At 35.0% G+C, this 18,667-nt stretch overlaps 3 protein-coding genes across 3 annotated transcripts; all 3 read right to left on the bottom strand.

Moving 5' to 3' along the window:
- Positions 1–3,701: 3,701 nt before the first annotated feature.
- LOC149399589 (GTP-binding protein Era-like protein) lies at positions 3,702–7,099 on the bottom strand. Its single transcript, XM_089611819.1, has 9 exons — positions 6,673–7,099; positions 6,168–6,313; positions 5,920–6,060; positions 5,726–5,842; positions 5,509–5,634; positions 5,251–5,349; positions 5,028–5,129; positions 4,098–4,178; positions 3,702–4,006 (listed from the first exon to the last, which is right to left on the bottom strand). The coding sequence occupies exons 1-9, from the start codon at positions 7,049–7,051 to the stop codon at positions 3,920–3,922; spliced, it is 1,278 nt and encodes a 425-aa protein (XP_089467945.1). The 5' UTR covers positions 7,052–7,099; the 3' UTR covers positions 3,702–3,919.
- A 989-nt stretch (positions 7,100–8,088) lies between these two features.
- LOC149399588 (uncharacterized) lies at positions 8,089–11,111 on the bottom strand. Its single transcript, XM_089611818.1, has 4 exons — positions 10,802–11,111; positions 9,681–10,378; positions 8,587–9,006; positions 8,089–8,489 (listed from the first exon to the last, which is right to left on the bottom strand). Exons 2-4 carry the CDS (start codon positions 10,372–10,374, stop codon positions 8,305–8,307), a joined length of 1,299 nt encoding a protein of 432 aa, XP_089467944.1. The 5' UTR covers positions 10,375–10,378; positions 10,802–11,111; the 3' UTR covers positions 8,089–8,304.
- A 3,428-nt stretch (positions 11,112–14,539) lies between these two features.
- Positions 14,540–17,286, bottom strand: LOC149399587 (gamma carbonic anhydrase 1, mitochondrial-like). The gene is made up of 5 exons (XM_089612621.1): positions 17,072–17,286; positions 16,815–16,958; positions 15,969–16,094; positions 15,707–15,858; positions 14,540–15,231 (listed from the first exon to the last, which is right to left on the bottom strand). Exons 1-5 carry the CDS (start codon positions 17,184–17,186, stop codon positions 14,953–14,955), a joined length of 816 nt encoding a protein of 271 aa, XP_089468747.1. The 5' UTR covers positions 17,187–17,286; the 3' UTR covers positions 14,540–14,952.
- Positions 17,287–18,667: the final 1,381 nt, after the last annotated feature.

Genomic DNA, 18,667 nt, shown 5'->3' with positions numbered 1-18,667 from the left:
AGATTTGTGTTTACTATCTCACTACTTTATGGCTTCATGCCAAGATCGGGGTATTAAATTTAGCCATATTTTTTTGCGTAGATATTAATTGGAGTCCAAGCAAACTCAATTTAAAGAAGAAATGATTTTGCACAAAAATATTCAAAAAAATTGCATCACAATACTAGAATTGTTAGCAAAATCATAAAATTAAGTAAAAAAAATATTACTATACTACAAAAAAACATAGAGCGCATTTATCAATGATTTAAGGGACATTTCCTTAACTATGACTAAATTAAGATCAATTTCCAATTTCCTACTTTTTCCAAAAATTTACCAAACTAGGACTTGTAAAAAAAAAATTTACTCGATGTGCTGAGCGGGAAAAGAGAAAGAAAGAGAAAAAAGAAGAGATTTTATTGGGGAATATGGTAGGTTGGCAATTAGTATGAGTGTATAATAGATAGAATTTTGTGTATCTCTCATTTGACTTTTTTTTTTACTAGTTCTAGTTTGATAAAAATTTTAAAATAGTAGGAAATTGGAAATAGGCCTTAATTTAGTCCTATTTTTGGCAATTTTTCATTTAATTATGAGTTTTTTTTTTCATAATAGAAATCTTTTCAATGAAAATATATCAATCTCTAAACATTTAATTTGGGTGGCACTACTTTTTGCATGTAATGTCTTCTCATGTGTGAGGGACATGATTTCAAACCCCTGTAAACGTAATTTGCAAATTTTTTGTAATTTGAGTTTAAAATATGTCATGTAATAAAAAAAATTGGAAATATATTGATAAAGTTATAAAGATTTAAACTACAAAAGTTAAAAAGTGGACCATACAAACACAATAGTGGGTTAATAACTTTTTTAGATAATACGAACCATCAATAGAATCATATGCTTTCATCTATTGTAAATTATCGTGTTCGCCCCGAGTGAGATCTATGTCCATATAAAATACAATATTATTCGAATATGAGACTAAAATAAAATCACACAAAATCTAAATATTTGATTGTACAAAAGTCAAATTTAAATTTAAACTATTGAAACATACAATAAAAAAAGAACAAAAAAAAACTCGAAGATGGATGGTCGCTTATTGTATTTATTTAATTTTTTGATTTGACGGGGAATTCCTCTAAGCTATTATGATTAGACAAATGATTTGAATTATCAACCTTAACAAGGACTTAGAACATTGATACAAATGCATAATTAGTACCAAGCAAATCACAGAGTTGTTATGTCTATACTTTATAGGAATAGGATATAGCACAAGCACATTCATGATGGTAGTTTTATGGTGATCCTATATTTAAGAAACTTCATTTTAAGTATAGAAAATCGTGTTCAAAACCGAAAAGGGCAAAAGAGGAGGAAGATGTCAAGAAAGAACAACATTTATGCTTTGGACTTTTGGAGGATTGCATAATATCCGTAAAATGCTGAGCAAAGTTAATACATTTAATGTCTTAAAATTCCATTCTTCAACATAAAATAAAAAGTCTTATAATACCAAAGACTATAGTGTGATCGCGAGTGTTAACATTTCTTCGCTTTTAGTTATTTTATATAGCATATAGCATTGTCTTGGTAAAAAAGAAAAAGACAAAAGCGAGATAGAAATATATGCTTCGTTTTTTATTTTATTTTTTCTCAATAAGTGCTTAACTTTTGCACCAAACAATATGGCTTGATTTGCGCATCTAAAATTATACGATGACACGTGGCATGAAAAATCGTAGAGACTACGAATCCGCCGGACTCGACGGTCCCAAAATTCATGCAATCAGAAGCATCCCATGTTGTGGGCCCAAGTGCGCATGTTAGCAATTTGACTAACATACGCATATTAGGAGTTTTAAATATAAAAATCTGCATTACTTTTCCTTTTTAAGGTGTCTAAATTTTGAGTTTTTAGGACAAAATTGTAACCACGCCTATATTTTATTTATTTATTTTTAATATGGCTTTATTTTTTGAGCCACAACTCAATATATTCGGTTTCAATTGAGAAATTTCATTAATTGGGCTTAATAAGCCATTAAATATCAAGATTAGACCCTAATGTTTAAAAATATCTGAATATGGACTTTTGGCCCAAAATCGGACACAAATACCCTTGATTCAAAAAACTCATGTGTTTTCTCTCATTTTCAAATGATTTTCATCACAAATCTTTTTCATTTTCATCACAAATCTTTTTCATTTTCGAAACTGAACACATACCCAAATTCGAAAATGAAAAAGATTTGTGATGAAAATCATTTGAAAATGAGAGAAAACACATGGGTTTTTTGAATCAAGGGTATTTGTGTCCGATTTTGGGCCAAAAGTCCATATTCAGATATTTTTAAACATTAGGGTCTAATCTTGATATTTAATGGCTTATTAAGCCCAATTAATGAAATTTCTCTTTCAATTTAGGTAGGTGTTCGTGTTCTCCCTAGTGGCTTTATTATTATATTTTCTCTGCGGAAATATATCGATTAAGAAAAAAAAAAAAAACCTACGTTCAAAAGAGAAGATTTAAAATAAGAAGAATTTAAAACTTCTTAAAAAAAATGGATACACAAAAACAACTATAACAAGAAAATTTGGATTGCTAGTCTTTTTCATGTAACACAAACACCAATACAATATTCTACCTTCATCTGTTGCAGATGATTGCGTTTTCAAAGGTCTTTGTTCTAACTAACTAATATTTACGCCCACTGAAAAAAACCCATTAATATGAGACTTAAAATCTAGAAAAATGATAATAAAACTACATAAAACAAACAAAGATATAGTGCTACAAAATTTATATATAAATCTGAATTATTGGAAGATCTAAAAAAAAGTCTATATAGTGTAGAAGAGAACTTACACTAATACTTGCAGATGAACGAATTTCCATTTAAGTTCTCTTAATTGGTGATCAAAATTAAGCCGTTTTTTTCTCAGAAAGAGATGGCGGTGGAGAGAGAACATATGAAATTTAATTATTTTGTATAGGTAAGAAGATGCAACTAATTCAATAATGAAACTATATACCATTATCCTTTTAACCAATTTGAAATGTTTATATTCAACCTTCTAACAATTTCCATCGACTAGATATTTCATCTCCCCCAACTAGCCCTTCTTTTTAAGGAACACGAGTGTTTAATAAGGAAAATAGGATTCATACAAATTGTACATTTCAAATTGACATATATTCTCTTTTAAAAAAGATATAAAATAAAAAGCACATCATCGTGAGTAGAAAATTAAGTATTTTTCACTTTTTTTCGGTTTGCGACTATGCCTAATGTGTTGGTCTTCCTAGTTTTCCCCTTTACATTGCATTAAAGAAAGAAGATACTGAACACCGACACATATGTAGGCTATTTAATTTCTTGTTAGAAAATTATTCTAATTTATATTGTGGTGACACGACATTGACTCTTGTGTATATATCACACACAAATTCATCAGCTTATCGTTTATCAATGAGTTAAATTAAGTTAGGATAATAAAATATCTCTTGCTCTTATCTAGTTTCAAATCCTCAAAGTATGTTATTTTATTTTATATAATTTCTGTTTGGTTCATAAATCAGCTGTCTTCGTTACTTTGATTACTCTCATAAATAAGTTCGAAAAAACTTGACTAGTTCAGGTCACCGTTATTGCCTCATATTGATCTCCCTCTCTTCGCTGGGTGTTAATACTTTTTCTATTTTCTCTTCAGCTCTTTTCATTTTCTCTTAGAAGCAGTCCCAAAACTTACTAATCACAAAACCATTTTGATTTTGAGCCTCGGAAAGAATTGGTAGTGGGAAAAAGAATATAAGATCACTAATTCAGTCCCTACGCGAAAATAGAATAATATAATACAAAACTCTAAGCCTGTAATGTTATTGGCTCAGTTATAAGCATCCAAAGAATGAGAGAGTTTTGTTGAATCATAACGATTTGATTTGCCCTCCATAGCCGAAGTGATTCAATAACCCTTCATCTTGCCGCCAGTTTTCTTTCACTTTCACTTCGACCTGTGGTTCAAATATTGATTATATCGACCGAAACAACTACCGAGGTTCCTTGTAAAAGAAATGAGAGAGAACTTATCACAGAGATCAGTACCTCGAGAAACACCTTCTTCTGTAAGAAATCCTCGATGTCAAGCCGTGCGGCCGTGGCCAATAGCTTCAGAGCCTTTCCTTCCTAAAGCCATCAAAAGAGTTGCATTGTTTAACGATTCATTCGTGAATAGTGAAAACATGGCCAGTAATTAAATCTTAACGGAGTCACCATTTCGTAGTTTAATAAAACAAATACAGAACTATTAAGGACACTATCACTATTATTCACTATATAACATGTTATTCTCCAATCTATCTTTTACCAAAGCAATATGTTAAGGAGTTCCTCGTAAAATCGAAGAGAGAAAATTGATTAATTACCTTTTGAAGCTAGATAAACCAGAATTCTGGAATTACATCGATGCTTCCTATTGATAATAGCCTTAGATTACATGAATAAATGAGACTTAGCTCCACTTGTTTAGGGGTTCAATCAGTGAAGAAGATAAGCAAACATATTTAAAGTGAACATTATTCTACTCGAACTATAACAAATAGTTCGAATAAAAAACTAATCTAACATGCGAATTTCCACAGTACCCTGCTTTCAAGCTTGGTAATTACGTCAAATATGCCGCCAAGTTTGGATCTTAAAATATTTTTAAAAAAAAATGGGTGAACAGAGGAATGTATCTGAGGAATGTGGGCCATCTAACTGCGTCTAAGGAATGTATCTGAGGTGGATGACTTTTCGATTTATACATATTTGGTGTTCTGGCTTTGAGACTATGAAGCTAGATAAACAAGAATTCTGGAAATTTCCTCTAATTCTTCCTATGCACAAAAAGGACTTTAGAATTGGCATGACTAACTCCACTTGTTTACGAGTTTAAACAAAATAGAAGATAAGAAAAACTTCTAAGCTAAACATTATCCTACTCAAACTAGCATAAGTACTTTAAATAGAAACCTAATATGCAATTTTCCACACCTTTCCAATAAGGATAATCTTTTGAGAGTTTTTCTCGACAATGACTTCAACTTGAATGAAATCCTTTGCGGTTGGCCTAGTTTTGTAGCTCACAACATTCACCTGAACGTTATTAGAGCAAAGACACATTATTAATAAACCATAAGTTCCATGGAAGATGAAGAAAAAAAGAAGAAGCCAAAGACACCCTTTAAGAGACTCAAAACTACATTAAATTAAATACCTGGCATGCGTACGGAACCTCGTTACGGTATTGCATGAATATCTTTTCTCTTACGATTTCAGAGATAAAGAATCTTTCAGGATGTTCACTGACAATGTCCTAAAAAGCATTGAGAAAACTATTATCCGTTTCCCACTATTTTGATGAGAAAAAACCAACATCAAATTTAAAGATCTGTTAGCAAAGTCATTGATTGTTGATTGTTGAAAACAATGGCAATCGTGGAAGTAAAAAGGAAAAAGGAAACAATCCGAGTACCTTTGGATAATAAGCTGGCCCAAATGGAAGTTTTGAAAGAATCCAGTCCTTGATATCTTGAACTCCATGGCCATATTTGGCACTCACGGGAATGACTTCGTCGATATGTTCTAACTTCTCGTACCACTGAAATCCAACTCAGGGGTTCAAATCTATCTACGAAAAAAATTCAAAGCTCAGTCCAAACACAAAAGACCTTCCTCCAAAAACTCCATACCTCAAATTTCTTCGCGATTTCGCCTGGTTTAATCATATCCTTTTTATTCAAAACCAGCAAAGTAGGCGGTGGTTTTCCGATCATGGTACCTAGACCTTCCTCCAAGACTTCATCAATCTACCCACAATAACACATAATAAATCAGGGCAAGATAAACAAAGTCCGCAATCAAAATTAAAAATCGAGAATCTTACTTTCTGAGGTACTTTACTTGCATCGACAAGTACAAGAACGCAATCCGCATTGACGGCGGCGTTTCGAACGTTCTTCATCATCATAGAGTCCAACTTGTGCATTTTCTTCTCAATCACGCCTGGGGTATCGTAAAGTATCATCTGAAACAAAACACTAAGTTCTATTTCAACTGAGCCATGAACGAAACTCAATTACACCAAAGTACACCTCATTAATACGGATTAAAATGAATGAATTATCTTATTACCTGATACTCAGGGCCAGAACATATGCCGAGAACTCGATGCCTCGTCGTTTGGGGTTTATCAGTGACTATCGATAGTTTTTGACCAATCATTTGGTTCGCAAGCGTGCTTTTACCCACATTTGGCTTCCCCAGCACAGCAATATACCCTGCATTAAAAAAATCACGAAACAAAAACCTTTTTTTAGTCCAAATCAAAGTGCAAATTTTAGCTCTGACACCAACGGTCCAAAATTTCATTACTCTCCCAAAGCAGAAACGAAAATGAAGTTAAGTTTGGGTATATTGCTTTCCCAGTGCAGCGATATACCTTGCATTTGAAAGAAGAAGCTTACAAAATATTGATAAACAAAACTTAGTCCAAAGCAAAGTAAAAATTTCGGGTTCTGATATTCATTGCTCTTTAGAGGTCCAAAATACCATTGCTCTCCGAAAGCATAAGCGAAATTCACAATCCAAGATAGAGAAAAACAAAAATTTGAAGTTCAGTTAGGGTTCGGGAACGAACCACTTCGATGGTTGGGGTCAGAGTGATCGAGCTCTTCGAGCTCGTAGTCATCGAGCAAGGCCAAATTGCGGTCAGGCTTCACATTCAGAGATAAGAACGCTGAATCTTCTTCATCAACTTCTTCTTCTTCTGATTGGAAATTCTGTACGTGTTCGTCAATCGCAGCGGTTTCTCTCCCGACGAACGACACAAACTTGCTGGTTCGCCGGTGGTTGAACCGACTCGGGGAAGCTCTGTGCGGTTCGAAATGCGAATGCGTTTGGCTAGGGAAAAAAACGAAAGCTTTGCTGGTTGTGTTGTTGAAGAGAGCGTGACTGTGAATGGTGTGTTGTTGAAGAGTCGTCGCAGAGCTGTGACGATGAAGAAGAAGAATATCCATTGTTTTGAACTGAAAACTCTCTCTCTCTTCTTTCCATTGGATAAAGCTCACTTGTCTTATGTCGTTTTATCCTTTATACGCTTTTACCTGTCGTTTATTGTCCTCCCAAATAACACCCTTTTTTTTAGCTGTGAACAGTTATTTTCATGATATTTTCTTGATGTTTAAAAAAAAAAAAAAAGAAGTCTACTGTTTTGGCTCTCGTTCCTCTAAGATCATGTCTTAATGTGGGTCTCTAACGGCCATTCCTCAGCCCAATATCTTAAAATCCGTTTTCTTTACAGGTCAAAGGCCCTCGGATTTTACTTGGTCATGACCGTCCCTTGGTCGTCGGCTACAAGTGAAAATCGGTGGCTTCGGTGAAAATCAATGGAACTCAGTGGTGTCGATTTCCACTGTTGATGATTTGTTTCGTCTGAAGTACTCATCAACCTTGAATCATTGCTTTGGCACAACGGAATTCTACTTTCATATGTGCTTTTCGAGGAGGAAACTTTTTTCGGATGGTTTTGTTTTGTTCTTTTGTTATTGTTTCTTTTGAAGTTAAAATAATCTGATTGCCTTATGTTCTAGCGAGGGTGTGTCCACGCTCTTAATATATCTTTGTCGGACATTTGAGATAGGCCAGGCTTTCTCTGAACAACGGCACAAACCCTCTAAATTTTAGCATTATCACATTAGATATTGATAAAACTGAAGTTCTTGCCTTTTTCTTTTTTTTCTTTTTTTTTTCTTTTTTTTTTTTGTAGCTCAGAACAATAAGTGAAGTTGTAAACACTCATAGATAACAAGTATCAACTCAAAATAATAACTCATAAGCTTGTAAAGCCTTCAACATTTTCTTCCCCAAAAACTGACCGAGTACCGATCATTAACAAATGTGTTAAAAGTATAACAAGTCACAATTTCCCACATGTAATGTAAACAGGTGATTTCACATGATTTCAACCAGTGAATCACGTTTTTTTTCCTTTAACACTACTAACCTGATTTATTTTTCTTTTCAAATGGACATAATCAACTACTCGTGACCACCATTTCTTTTTCTTACCTAATATTATCTTTCAGTTTGCCAATAATCGGCCGCAAAAACAGGGTAATACTGTACATACTCAGCTTCTATTTTTTCCCCCCCAAAAAGTTGCCACATGACAGCAAGAGAATGTTATCCAAAAACAAGGAAACAAAAAAGGATGGATAAGACCTTTCTTATTCTCTGTCTCGGCATTGGGATCTACAACTTGTATTAGCTCCTAATCTGCTCGATCCTCGGTCTCGGGAGCCTTGAAATCATGGGATGTCAAAGACAACGATCCCGTTCCAGAGGGACGGTACGTCCAAGCCAATCCGGCAGCACCGAGTGTGAGAGCCGCCGCGAGCGAGCCCCAAAGCCACCGCTGCCTTCTCTCCTTCCTCATCCTCTCACGCCGAGCCGTTTCTGTAAATTACAAAGAGAGAGAAAATAAATGTGGGGACTTTTAACCTTAAAGATATCCGAAACAGAACAAAAACCGTGCAAGACACAAAAGCGTTACCAAGAACATCCTGGTTCCTCTGCACCATCTCCTGATTCATGGCCTCATAGTTTCGGAGCTTGTCGCAGAGCCGGGCGATCTCGAAATTCTTGGCCTCGACCTGTTTCTCCATCTCCGCCTCGAGCTCGGCTCTCACCGAGCCCCTTCCGATGGCGTTCGCGACGAACCTGGCGAGGTGGACTTGGCGGCAGAGGGTGTCTCCGTCGTCGCCCTCGAGCTCTGTGGGGTCCGCCGGGAGAGTTAGCCCGGCGAGAGACAGCTGGCGCCGGACATTCTGCCATTGCTTTTGCATGTTGCTGAAAGCTTCCTCGGCTTGCTTCCGTTTCTCTATCTCCATCACGAAGCTCAGTCTCATCTCGCGCAGTTCGGCTTCAACGTCCCGAAAAGAAGACTGTTGTTGCCCACTATCGGAGGAGAGTTCTGGAAAAACAGTAACGCAATCAGAGACCGTCCAACTATACACAAAAGTATAAAAATAGCATCTTTATTTGGTTCTTCGCCTTCTTTTATCACCCCGTTTGGAACCCGGGAGGCAGAATGGAAAAAAAAAAAAAATGAATGTACAATATATATATATTTTTTTTGTGTTGTTAAAAAATTGAGCGGAAATATATTGAGGGAAGATATAGTGAAAAGTGTATGCTTTTTTAAACTAGAAACACTAGCAATTATTAGGTGAGTATCTTTGGAGAGGCTAGAACCAAGGGTCTTGCGACTAGACCAACTCTTAGGTGTGGAAATAAACAGAATTTCATTTTCCCAAGATAAAGAGAGAAACCAAAGTTCAAGGGAGTTCCCATGTGTGTAGGATTTTATTTTCCCCAACTCCTACAAGCATGCTTCAATTTTCAACCTCAGTTTTTCTATTGAGTGTTCTCTAAATTTTCAAGAGCCACCCAAATAAGAATGAAAAATAGTAAGGAAATCACACTTTTTCCCCCCACAAATTCTTCACGACTTCCAAGCATAATAAAGAATTTTGATTTTCGCTCGACTTTCCCTCCACATATTCATAACGCACTTTTAATCACTCAACATTGTCCGCTTTTTTTTTTTTTTTTTTAAATTAAGGAAAAAGGTTTAAACTTGCATACCTTCCCAAGCATCATAGAACTCCACCGAAGGTGCCGCAAGCTGAGCCGACTGTTCACTCTCTGCGTTGTCCTCAACATCAGAACTACTCGTGAAACTCATCGATTCCCGCGGAACATAGAATTCATCTCGATCACTATCCCTCTCCGGGGTCGACGGAACTCTCACACTAGACCACGACGAACCAGCCCAACCAGACCTCAAACTCCTGAGATTACCATCACCGCTTTCAATCTCGCCATTACTGCCGTTCAATCTAGGCTCTTCGATTGGCTCCGCTACTTTGGTCTCCGAGCTCTCTGAATGACCATTGTGGGCCTTTTCCTTCTCTTCTTCTTCTTCTTCTTCTACTACGGCCCGAGCATCGTTGTTCTGCGGTGCCACGTGGCTCGCCGAAGAGCTCTTCAGTAGGCGGGGCCCACGTCGCTTGTGGTTGACTATGTACGGAGAGGGCGGGAACGAAGTGGGCGAGCCGGGGAGCGGGGTCGCCTCGGGAGTCGTGTAGAGAGACGGGGTTAACGGTGGTCGCTTTGGCTTTGTCTCCGTGGCCAAAGAAGCGTTGTTTCTTCGGTCTAGGCTCCGATTGAGACTGCCTCCGAGGGCTTTTGGGACCGGCCTCGGAATTGATTTTTCGACAGATTTTGAAGCACCCGGTTCCAGCAGCGTATCTAAAGCTATGGCAGTAAACGCAGGCATGATTCTGCACCATCAAAGCAGTTCGGTCAAAACTCAAGTCCCAATTTTTTTGATTTTTTTTTCCAATTTCAATAGCACCGAAAATTACGACAATCAAATCCTCATAAGTTATAGACCCATTTCTAATCTTATAGTTGATTCGCTATGGTTCAATTTTCCTTCTTATAACCTAATCAAAGAGAAGAAAAATGGTTCACCAAAATTCCAAACCTAAAAAGAAAAAAGTACAATAGAACAATATATTCCTCAACGAAAACCTATAGCCTTCATAAAGCTCAGGATTCAAGCTTCAAACCAGAACAAATCAACGCGAAACCAAATACCTCAAACTATCCGCCTTCTCTCGCGAATAAACAAATCAAAGCAAAACGAGATCAGAGAAAGAAAAAAAAAATATATAAACTGCATTATTATCAATTAAAAAAACCTGTAGTTTGGCGGCGGAGAGAGCGCAATGGAGGGAAAAACAAACCCTAGGCGCGACAACACAACAGCTTCGAATATTTCAAGAGACTTTTTTTTGTGTTTGTTTATACGAAATACAATGTAACAAAAAATATATATGTTTTTTTTTCTTTTTCTTCTGCGTTGTTTGGTTGAGAGAGAAAACAGAGGTTCTTCAGGAAAGATATTGAAAGCCCATTCCTTCGATGTAGTCTCCTCCCAAATCGCTTTCTTTATTTATTTAATTTTTTTTTTCTTTTACTGTTTAGGATTCGGTCACACTTCACGCCCTTCGAAAATATTTGAAACGCTCTTTATGTTTTTAATTTCTGAGTAATTTGCACCAATGGTCCTTGTACTTACGACGTATTTGTCATTTTAATCTATGAGGATTCAGGAATAACTAATTTGTCATAAGTCAAACTTTTTTTTAATGTGTCCTACTTGTGATTGATTTCAACTTTCAACCTAAAAAGACTATACCCATTATTTTTAGAAGTAGCTATGCTAGGTCTCGTTTGGTTTGAGTTTGAGTTTGATGGTTAAATACACGCTTTACATTGGGTGGTTTAGAATTAGTCGATTTATAAAAAAAATTGTGTTAATAACAGGAGCCATTCATAATATGTAAATGATATTAAATTTAATACTTATTATAATTGACACCAAAGAATTCAATAAAAAAAAATAAGTCTTGTAAATTAGTCTACTATTATAATAAAAAAAAATAGTTGCATATCAAACTTTTATATTGCCTTTTTTTTATCTTTTCTCCATTTTATATAAATTTTTTCTTAACCATGGGTGTAGTAGACTAAAAAAAAAAAGTTTTGATGACTCTGTCTCAAATTTTAGTAACTACTAGAAATTTGCATATTTTATTAGTGTAAATTTTTTGTTAATTATAATTTTAATAATAAGTAGATTATATACATTATTAAATTTTGATTCCATCATATGTTATTATAAATTTTGATTCCACCTTTTAAACCAAACATGAGATTTTGATCGTTTTAAAGAAATCAAATTTCCACTATCTCCTCATTTCAACGAACCAAACGTATCCTAGCTGTCTAATGAAAGAAAAATTGACAATAGAAAATTGAAGGATTATCTTGTAAGTTCATATGAAGTACAGGGGCCAATAATGAAAGCAACATCTTTGGTTTTCGTTTGCCTTTATAGTTTATTTATACTTTATAGAAACTTCTCGGCATAGATCTTCTTTCAAAAGCGTTAGCGTAGTGCGATGAATTGTCTAGATTACCCTTCAGTTAGCGAAGCAAAACGCTGGTTAAGTGGGGGACTTTTCGGACTGTGGAAGATAAAGCGACGTCGTCGTTTTCGTGTAACCGATCGTTTTCAAATTCTTGTTTAATGGAAACACGTGGGCTTTCAAGCTTTTGGTTTGGCTCTTTGCCTTGTGGAAGTTGTTGCTGTTTATTTATTTATCATTATTTTGGGGAACACGGCAAAGTTAAGATCTTGCCTTGTCAAAGAAACTAGACTTGATAAGTGGGTCCGCAACTCCCACGCCTCACCCATGAGCTCATTATTGTAAGGGTTTTTTTTTTTTTTTTTTTTTTTCTGAAGCCCATTATTGTAAGTTATAACTTATAGGAGGGGTATTCATACTTATTTTTTCTAACATTTAATTTTCATTAGTTGAACATTATTTATCATAATTAAGTTATAATAGTTAATGAAGAAATTGAATTTTTATGTGTACAAATATATATATAATGTTCTATCTAAAATAGGAAAATTATACATTTTATTTATTAAAGGTAAAAATATACATTGTTTGTATAAAATATATATTTCTTTATTTTTATGTGTAAATTTTGGAAATTTATACAATTGTCATGCGTTAATTTTTTATTTTTTTATCTGACATATCTACATATGTTATATATAATTAATCTTCTCTTCACAAAAAAAAAAATTTAAAATTAAATTTCTCTGATGGAATAATCTCCAAAGAAGTTGGGTATGTCACATCACATCTACAAGCACTACTAATGCTTGGCAACCAGCAAAGGAATGGTACAAATGAAACGTGACAAAAGTGGAATATTCTCAAACCTTCCTATCTTTTCTTAAAAAAAAAAAAAAGAGGATTATGAATCTAAGGTAGAGATATAGATCAGATTCCCCACTTCGATAAATTATTTAGGATGACATAAATCTCCAAGCAGATTAATTCAAGTTCAACCATGTAATATATATATATATATATATATATATATATATAAAGTCTTTTTGTGATTGGTTTTCTTCCTTATTTATAGCTTTGTGGAAATTTCCCCTCCTTTCATTTCCCTTGGTTATTATTGGAGCAGCTGAGTAGTTGGTGATTTGGTAGTTTGTAATAGCTAGTGTCGTTTTTATTTCTTTTATTTCTTTTGTCTTTGAACGACGGTCGTTTAACTATAGCTGGTTAAATGAGTCGTTTATTTGTTCTGTTTTAGACTGCCTACGTGGCTTGTTTGATTGATGTGTATTTAAACATACATCAGTCATTTTTGTTGGTAATGAGAATTCTTTTCTGAAGATTATTTTCTTCACTCTTTTCACTTTCTCCTTCTACGTTCTCTTCATCTCCAAGAAGGCTAGAATGCAATAGTTATGTCTCATCAAATGGGAGATTCACCACTTTGAGACAATCAATAGTTTTGTGATTTCTATGTTTTTCTAGAGTAGCAATTATAAGAAGAAAAAAAAAGGATAATATGAAACACAACTATAAACCCAGCAGACAAGAAGATGACTTGTTCATTATCATATATTGAAGACCACGAAACAAGGCATACATTTGACTTTTGAGTACGAAAAGGCTCAGTCACGTGGGGTCTTTTTTAGGTTATTGAACACCATGCTTGTTTAACTTTGCTTAGACCATCATTTGCTAAAGCTGCGATGTTTTTTTAGTCATCCTAGACAAGTATAACTAAATATGGGATTGGTTAGATCTTCATATATTTGATAAGCTGTGATTTCTTTGGTAAAAAACGTGTAGCTGTCAAGTCAATGCTCGGGAAAGGTTGAACATTGTAACAAAGATATACACTTTCTCAAGAAGCGTTATATCAATCCATCTCTTAAGTTGTTACTAATAAGTATTTAATATATCTTAAACATAAATCATTCTAGAACAAATGCGTAACGTATAAAACAGGTCGTAATGTTCCACACGGCCTTCACTTTTTTGACGGCGAGTGTGCATTTTTGCTGTATTAGCTGAAGGTAAGATTATGTCATATGATGTACCATTTGTGAGTTGCGAGATGGAATATCGGGACTTTGTAGGTGGAGAGGTAAGAAATGCCTTCAAAAACTCATAAAATGCCTTAATCACAGCTCAATCGTCGCCATAGTTAGGCGATAATCTTGGATGCAGTTGCTAATGTACTTACTGATGTTCATTGCTAAACACCTATAACTTTTCTCAAGCAAATGTCAATGTCAATCTATAATGTATCTTAGTGTATAAAAATAATATAAAAGCGGATTGCTCATAATTGGGGGCTTAAAGTTTAAACCCCTCGCTAATCCATGTGCTGCAAAAGTTGCTATTGACGGTGCGAGCCGGAAGCTAGTTACATTAAATGAATAAGAGTTCACAACAATTTCTTTTTCTTTTGTAATATAGGAGGTTAATTAATTAATTGATTAATTATTATATTTACGTTGTAAGAGGATAATTTTGGAAGCTGCATAATTTCATTCGAAATATTTTGCTTTATTTCGGCCAGCAAATCAAATATATTTAAGATCCCAAAGCTTGTCGAACGCAAGCTGTACATAAACAATGAAAGAAGGATTCAACGTTCGGCATGACTCCAAAATCTCAAATTAATCTACTCCAGAAGTAATTTTAGACTCATTGGGTGACTTATTAAAGAAGGAAAAAAAAAACCTAGACAAAGTACCAATGAGACTGTCTCAGATGACTGTAAATCATCTTCACATAAGTTCGACTGTTTTCCCCCTTTTTAAAAAAAAAAGTTTCTGATTAATCAGAAAAGACAGACCGGAGTCATAACCCATAAATTTCACACCACAATTTAAAATGAAAAATTGGCGACCCCCGAAATTGGAAATGGAAATAACCACCCACTCGGCTTGATCATTCTATGCGGACTTGGATGCTTTATTCGGAAGGACATTATCGGGGAGGATAAGCTCTGGAGGGGTTTCCCGAACGACACCGAGCATAGAATCATAGTCCTCATCGCGACGTGCAAACTTCTTCCTAAGAACCTTCTCGAGCTCAATCTCCTCAAAGCTCTTGGCATTTTCGGCAGCATGGACCTGAGCCAAGTTGGTGTAATTTACGGCTGACTGGGTTATGAAGGCAATCTCTTCTTCAGTCAGCTTTCTCAGGAACTTGGCTGGATTTCCTCCCCAGACCTGCACGATAGATAATTGAAAGCCAAAAACGTATAGATAAGTCGAAATCAAATATTTAGTCCAGTCTGAGAATAAATGTATGCGTTTTCAGTGTAAATAGTCCTTTATTATCAGTCGAGTGGCATTTTGATCCCAAAATTAATTGTACGAGATAAATGGCCCTGAAACTATCGATCATGCAGGTCCTTTCCGCAAAATAACCCGTTTATCATTTTTCAAAAATATCATTAAAATAAAATCTTACTCTAAAATCCATAATTATTTTACTTTTATTTAACTTATTTGTATAAAAGTAACAAGTTATTCAAGTTTAAATATAATTAGTTTAGGGACCAAACTTCCTACTCGTATGATAGTTCATGGAGTACTTACAAATTGCAATAAAAAGCCTAATGTGTTATCATCCGTCAAGCAAGCAACAGAAACATAAGTTAAAAAATAAAAAAAAATAAAAAAAAAAAGTTCAGATGTTGACCTCTCCAAAAGGGATTCTCGTGTTCTGCCGTACAAGGGCCCCGGCAGCAACCATAGCGTTCTTTTCAACGTGAACTCCGTCGAGCAATACGGCACCCATACCAACAAATGCCTCGTCCTCAACAGTACATCCGTGCAGGACAGCACTATGGCCTGTTGAGTGCGCAAAAGGGAAACGATTGATAAATAGTTCTTGAATAAAACCCTATACAAACTTGAGTTTTGATTCCACGTTAACCATGTCCACAACATAAGCGACTCACCTACAGTGACGTTATCGCCGATGATAGTCGGTAACACCTTTCCACTCAAGTTAGATTTCGCCACATGAACAAGGGAATTGTCCTGTATATTGGTCCCAGACCCGATACTGATGTTGTTGACATCGCCTTTTGACAGATAACAAAAGAGTCAAAACAAAACATAAAATACAATGCATAGAATGATAGCACTGGAAAGACGATAGAACACAATTGTAATTGCATCTTAGTAAACAATTGAGTACATGGTTTCTTATAAATGAACTCCACCATCTAAATTCATTCCTACTTTCCCGTTTTCTGCTATGAGCTTTGCAATACCACTATGAATTTTTCATTCACAGCTACATTACCGAACGCGAAACTTATTACATGAACATTGTGACTTGATTTTTATTTTATCATTCTAGCTTATTAACAGAATTACTGTTACATTTATCACTCCCTACTTCGGTTAAAAGTTCTCATAGCCCTATTTAGTAATAAGATATATAGTAAAATTAAGCCTTATAACCCACATAATACCTTGTATGAAAACTCTCAAAGCCAAAAATAAGATGAAAATGCTTCTCTATAACCAAGACTTATCACGCATCTGGTAATCAAAACATCTATGCGTCCTATTATAAGCACAGTGTATGAGGAAATCCTAGTACCAAACAAACACTTCACCTGAGAGATAAACTGACTACGAATTCTAAAGAGAATCATTAATTCTTTTCAATCATAAGAGGCGAGACAAAATCTTCCCAATGACACCATTTAGAGCCAAACTTAAGTTAGGAATATGAATCCGTATTTCTGAAATGCAATTTCAGCTCGTAATTTGCCTAGAGAATATGAGCTTACCTCTCAAAACACAACCGTACCAAATGGACGAACCTCGTCCAACGGAGACATCGCCGATGACCGAAGCGCTCGGAGCCACAAACGCATCCTTGTCGACCACCGGAGATTTGTCGAACACGTTCATCAACGTCCGATGCCTCGAAACTGGTAAGACTCACACCGATAATCTCAGAATAGGAACTTTAAGTCCCAATCGAACCAAAGTTGACTCGAATTGAATAGAAACACACACGCAATAGAGAGAGATTAGGGATTACGCTGTTCTTGGAAGTAATAGCTTCCTTGGAGGCGAGAACCGAGACGATCAACAGCTTGACCGGTCTCGCGGATCCAGAATCCGACGGTGTAGATGGCTTTACCCAACGTCCCCATTGTTGGCAATGACCTCTGCGTTCAGTGGAATTTAGGGTTCCGAGAGACCAAATTTGGGAAGAAGAAGAAGAAGCAAAAGAAACAATATATGTGTCTGCAGAATGTATAAAAATCTAAAATTTTATATTGCTTATTAAAACGACAATGCTGTGTCGTTTGGAAAATAGTAAAGTGTTTTAAGTCTTTTCAAATTAACATTTAAAAAAAAATTAGAGGCATCGTTTGACATAGCTTTGTTTTTTAAAAAAACGCTTTTAGATTCAGTTTTTGGAAAAAAACTGTTTTTTTTTTTAAACTGACAGGTGTTTAGTAAGCTGTTTATAAAACAGTTGTTGCTGTTAACAAAAACTGATTTTTGCGTTTGGTAAAATAAATATATTATAGTAAAAAGACTAAAATAGACATAAAATAAATACTTAACAGTGCTATGGATAATCACGTGGGGATATTAAAGTAATTTTATATCAAATACAAAAACGCTTTTTCTAAAAGCTAAGATTCGTAGCTTTTGTGACTTATGTACAATTTTTAAAATTGTTTTACCAAACAGTAATATTGTAGTTTGGTTTTTGCTAACAGCAAAAACAGGCTTAAAAAAACTGTGCCAAACACGCCCAGAATCTGTATTAGAAATAACAACTATTTTAAGTCCTAAAAATAACATAACAATCAACAATTTTTTTTTTATAAAAGTAATTATAAGCATCATTCTATCGCCGTGTCAAATACTCTCGTGTCTTTATTAAGGAATGGCTCGACTCATGTCTTTGTAGTAAGATTTCGCTCCAACTTGTAAATCACTTTCAAACTATAAATAAATAAACAAATAAAAATCATACAAAACACTCGAGAATTCCGTACAATTTAAGCTCGAAGGTGAATAGTATATATAAAATGTATTCATCATGCGCCTATCGGAGAACGTAAGAAACGTCGTAAATCGTTTCTCATTGATGTTGGTGTTTAGCATGATAGAGGTTTCGAAAATGGTTAAAAGGTATAGACTGAAAGACCGGTGCAAGAAGAAGATTAAAACCAAAGTGTGATAAGCTATATATACTTATAAATATGTCTAATTTCACATGCACATAAATACACTCTTGAGTCAAAACAAAAAATATACTCAAATATTGAATGTTAATTTTTACTTTTTAGTCCCACATGCATAAAGAAAAAAGAGAGTAAGAAATATAATTTCTTATAAGAAGAAAATGAATCTGATTTTGTAGTCATTCATCTCTTTGTTTCGGGTTTTTATATTTAGAGGTTTACAATGTTCTAGAAATTAATAATTTCTTTGGAGGTGAGGATCGAGACGATCAAGAGCTTGATGGGTCTAGCGGATCGACGGTGTAAATCACTTTCCCAACGTACCCATTGTTAGCGATGACCTCTTCAGCAAGATTTAGAGTTCGTGAGTTCAATTTGGGACGAAGAATCCATAAAAAATAATATTATTTTGTGCTAGTCTTTTATCAGAG

This window comes from Urtica dioica, chromosome 4 (assembly GCF_054948205.1).
Source record: "Urtica dioica subsp. dioica isolate 48M chromosome 4, U.dioica_male_clone48M_v1_H2, whole genome shotgun sequence".
In the NCBI taxonomy this organism is placed as follows: domain Eukaryota; kingdom Viridiplantae; phylum Streptophyta; class Magnoliopsida; order Rosales; family Urticaceae; genus Urtica; species Urtica dioica.
This window is presented reverse-complemented; position numbering and strand designations above follow the sequence as displayed.

Excerpts from the sequence above, each read along its gene's own strand:
- LOC149399589 (XM_089611819.1), bottom strand. The coding sequence starts at position 7,051 with ATGGATATTCTTCTTCTTCATCGTCACAGCTCTGCGACGACTCTTCAA. Across the intron at positions 6,314-6,672 it reads TGACCCCAACCATCGAAGTG|GGTATATTGCTGTGCTGGGG; the intron begins GTTCGTTCCCGA and ends TTTTTAATGCAG. Across the intron at positions 5,635-5,725 it reads AAATCGCGAAGAAATTTGAG|TGGTACGAGAAGTTAGAACA; the intron begins GTATGGAGTTTT and ends GTTGGATTTCAG.
- LOC149399588 (XM_089611818.1), bottom strand. The coding sequence starts at position 10,374 with ATGCCTGCGTTTACTGCCATAGCTTTAGATACGCTGCTGGAACCGGGT. Across the intron at positions 9,007-9,680 it reads GTTCTATGATGCTTGGGAAG|AACTCTCCTCCGATAGTGGG; the intron begins GTATGCAAGTTT and ends CTGTTTTTCCAG. Across the intron at positions 8,490-8,586 it reads GAGGAACCAGGATGTTCTTG|AAACGGCTCGGCGTGAGAGG; the intron begins GTAACGCTTTTG and ends TGTAATTTACAG.
- LOC149399587 (XM_089612621.1), bottom strand. The coding sequence starts at position 17,186 with ATGGGGACGTTGGGTAAAGCCATCTACACCGTCGGATTCTGGATCCGC. Across the intron at positions 16,959-17,071 it reads CTATTACTTCCAAGAACAGC|TTTCGAGGCATCGGACGTTG; the intron begins GTAATCCCTAAT and ends GAGTCTTACCAG. Across the intron at positions 15,859-15,968 it reads CGGCGATAACGTCACTGTAG|GCCATAGTGCTGTCCTGCAC; the intron begins GTGAGTCGCTTA and ends CGCACTCAACAG.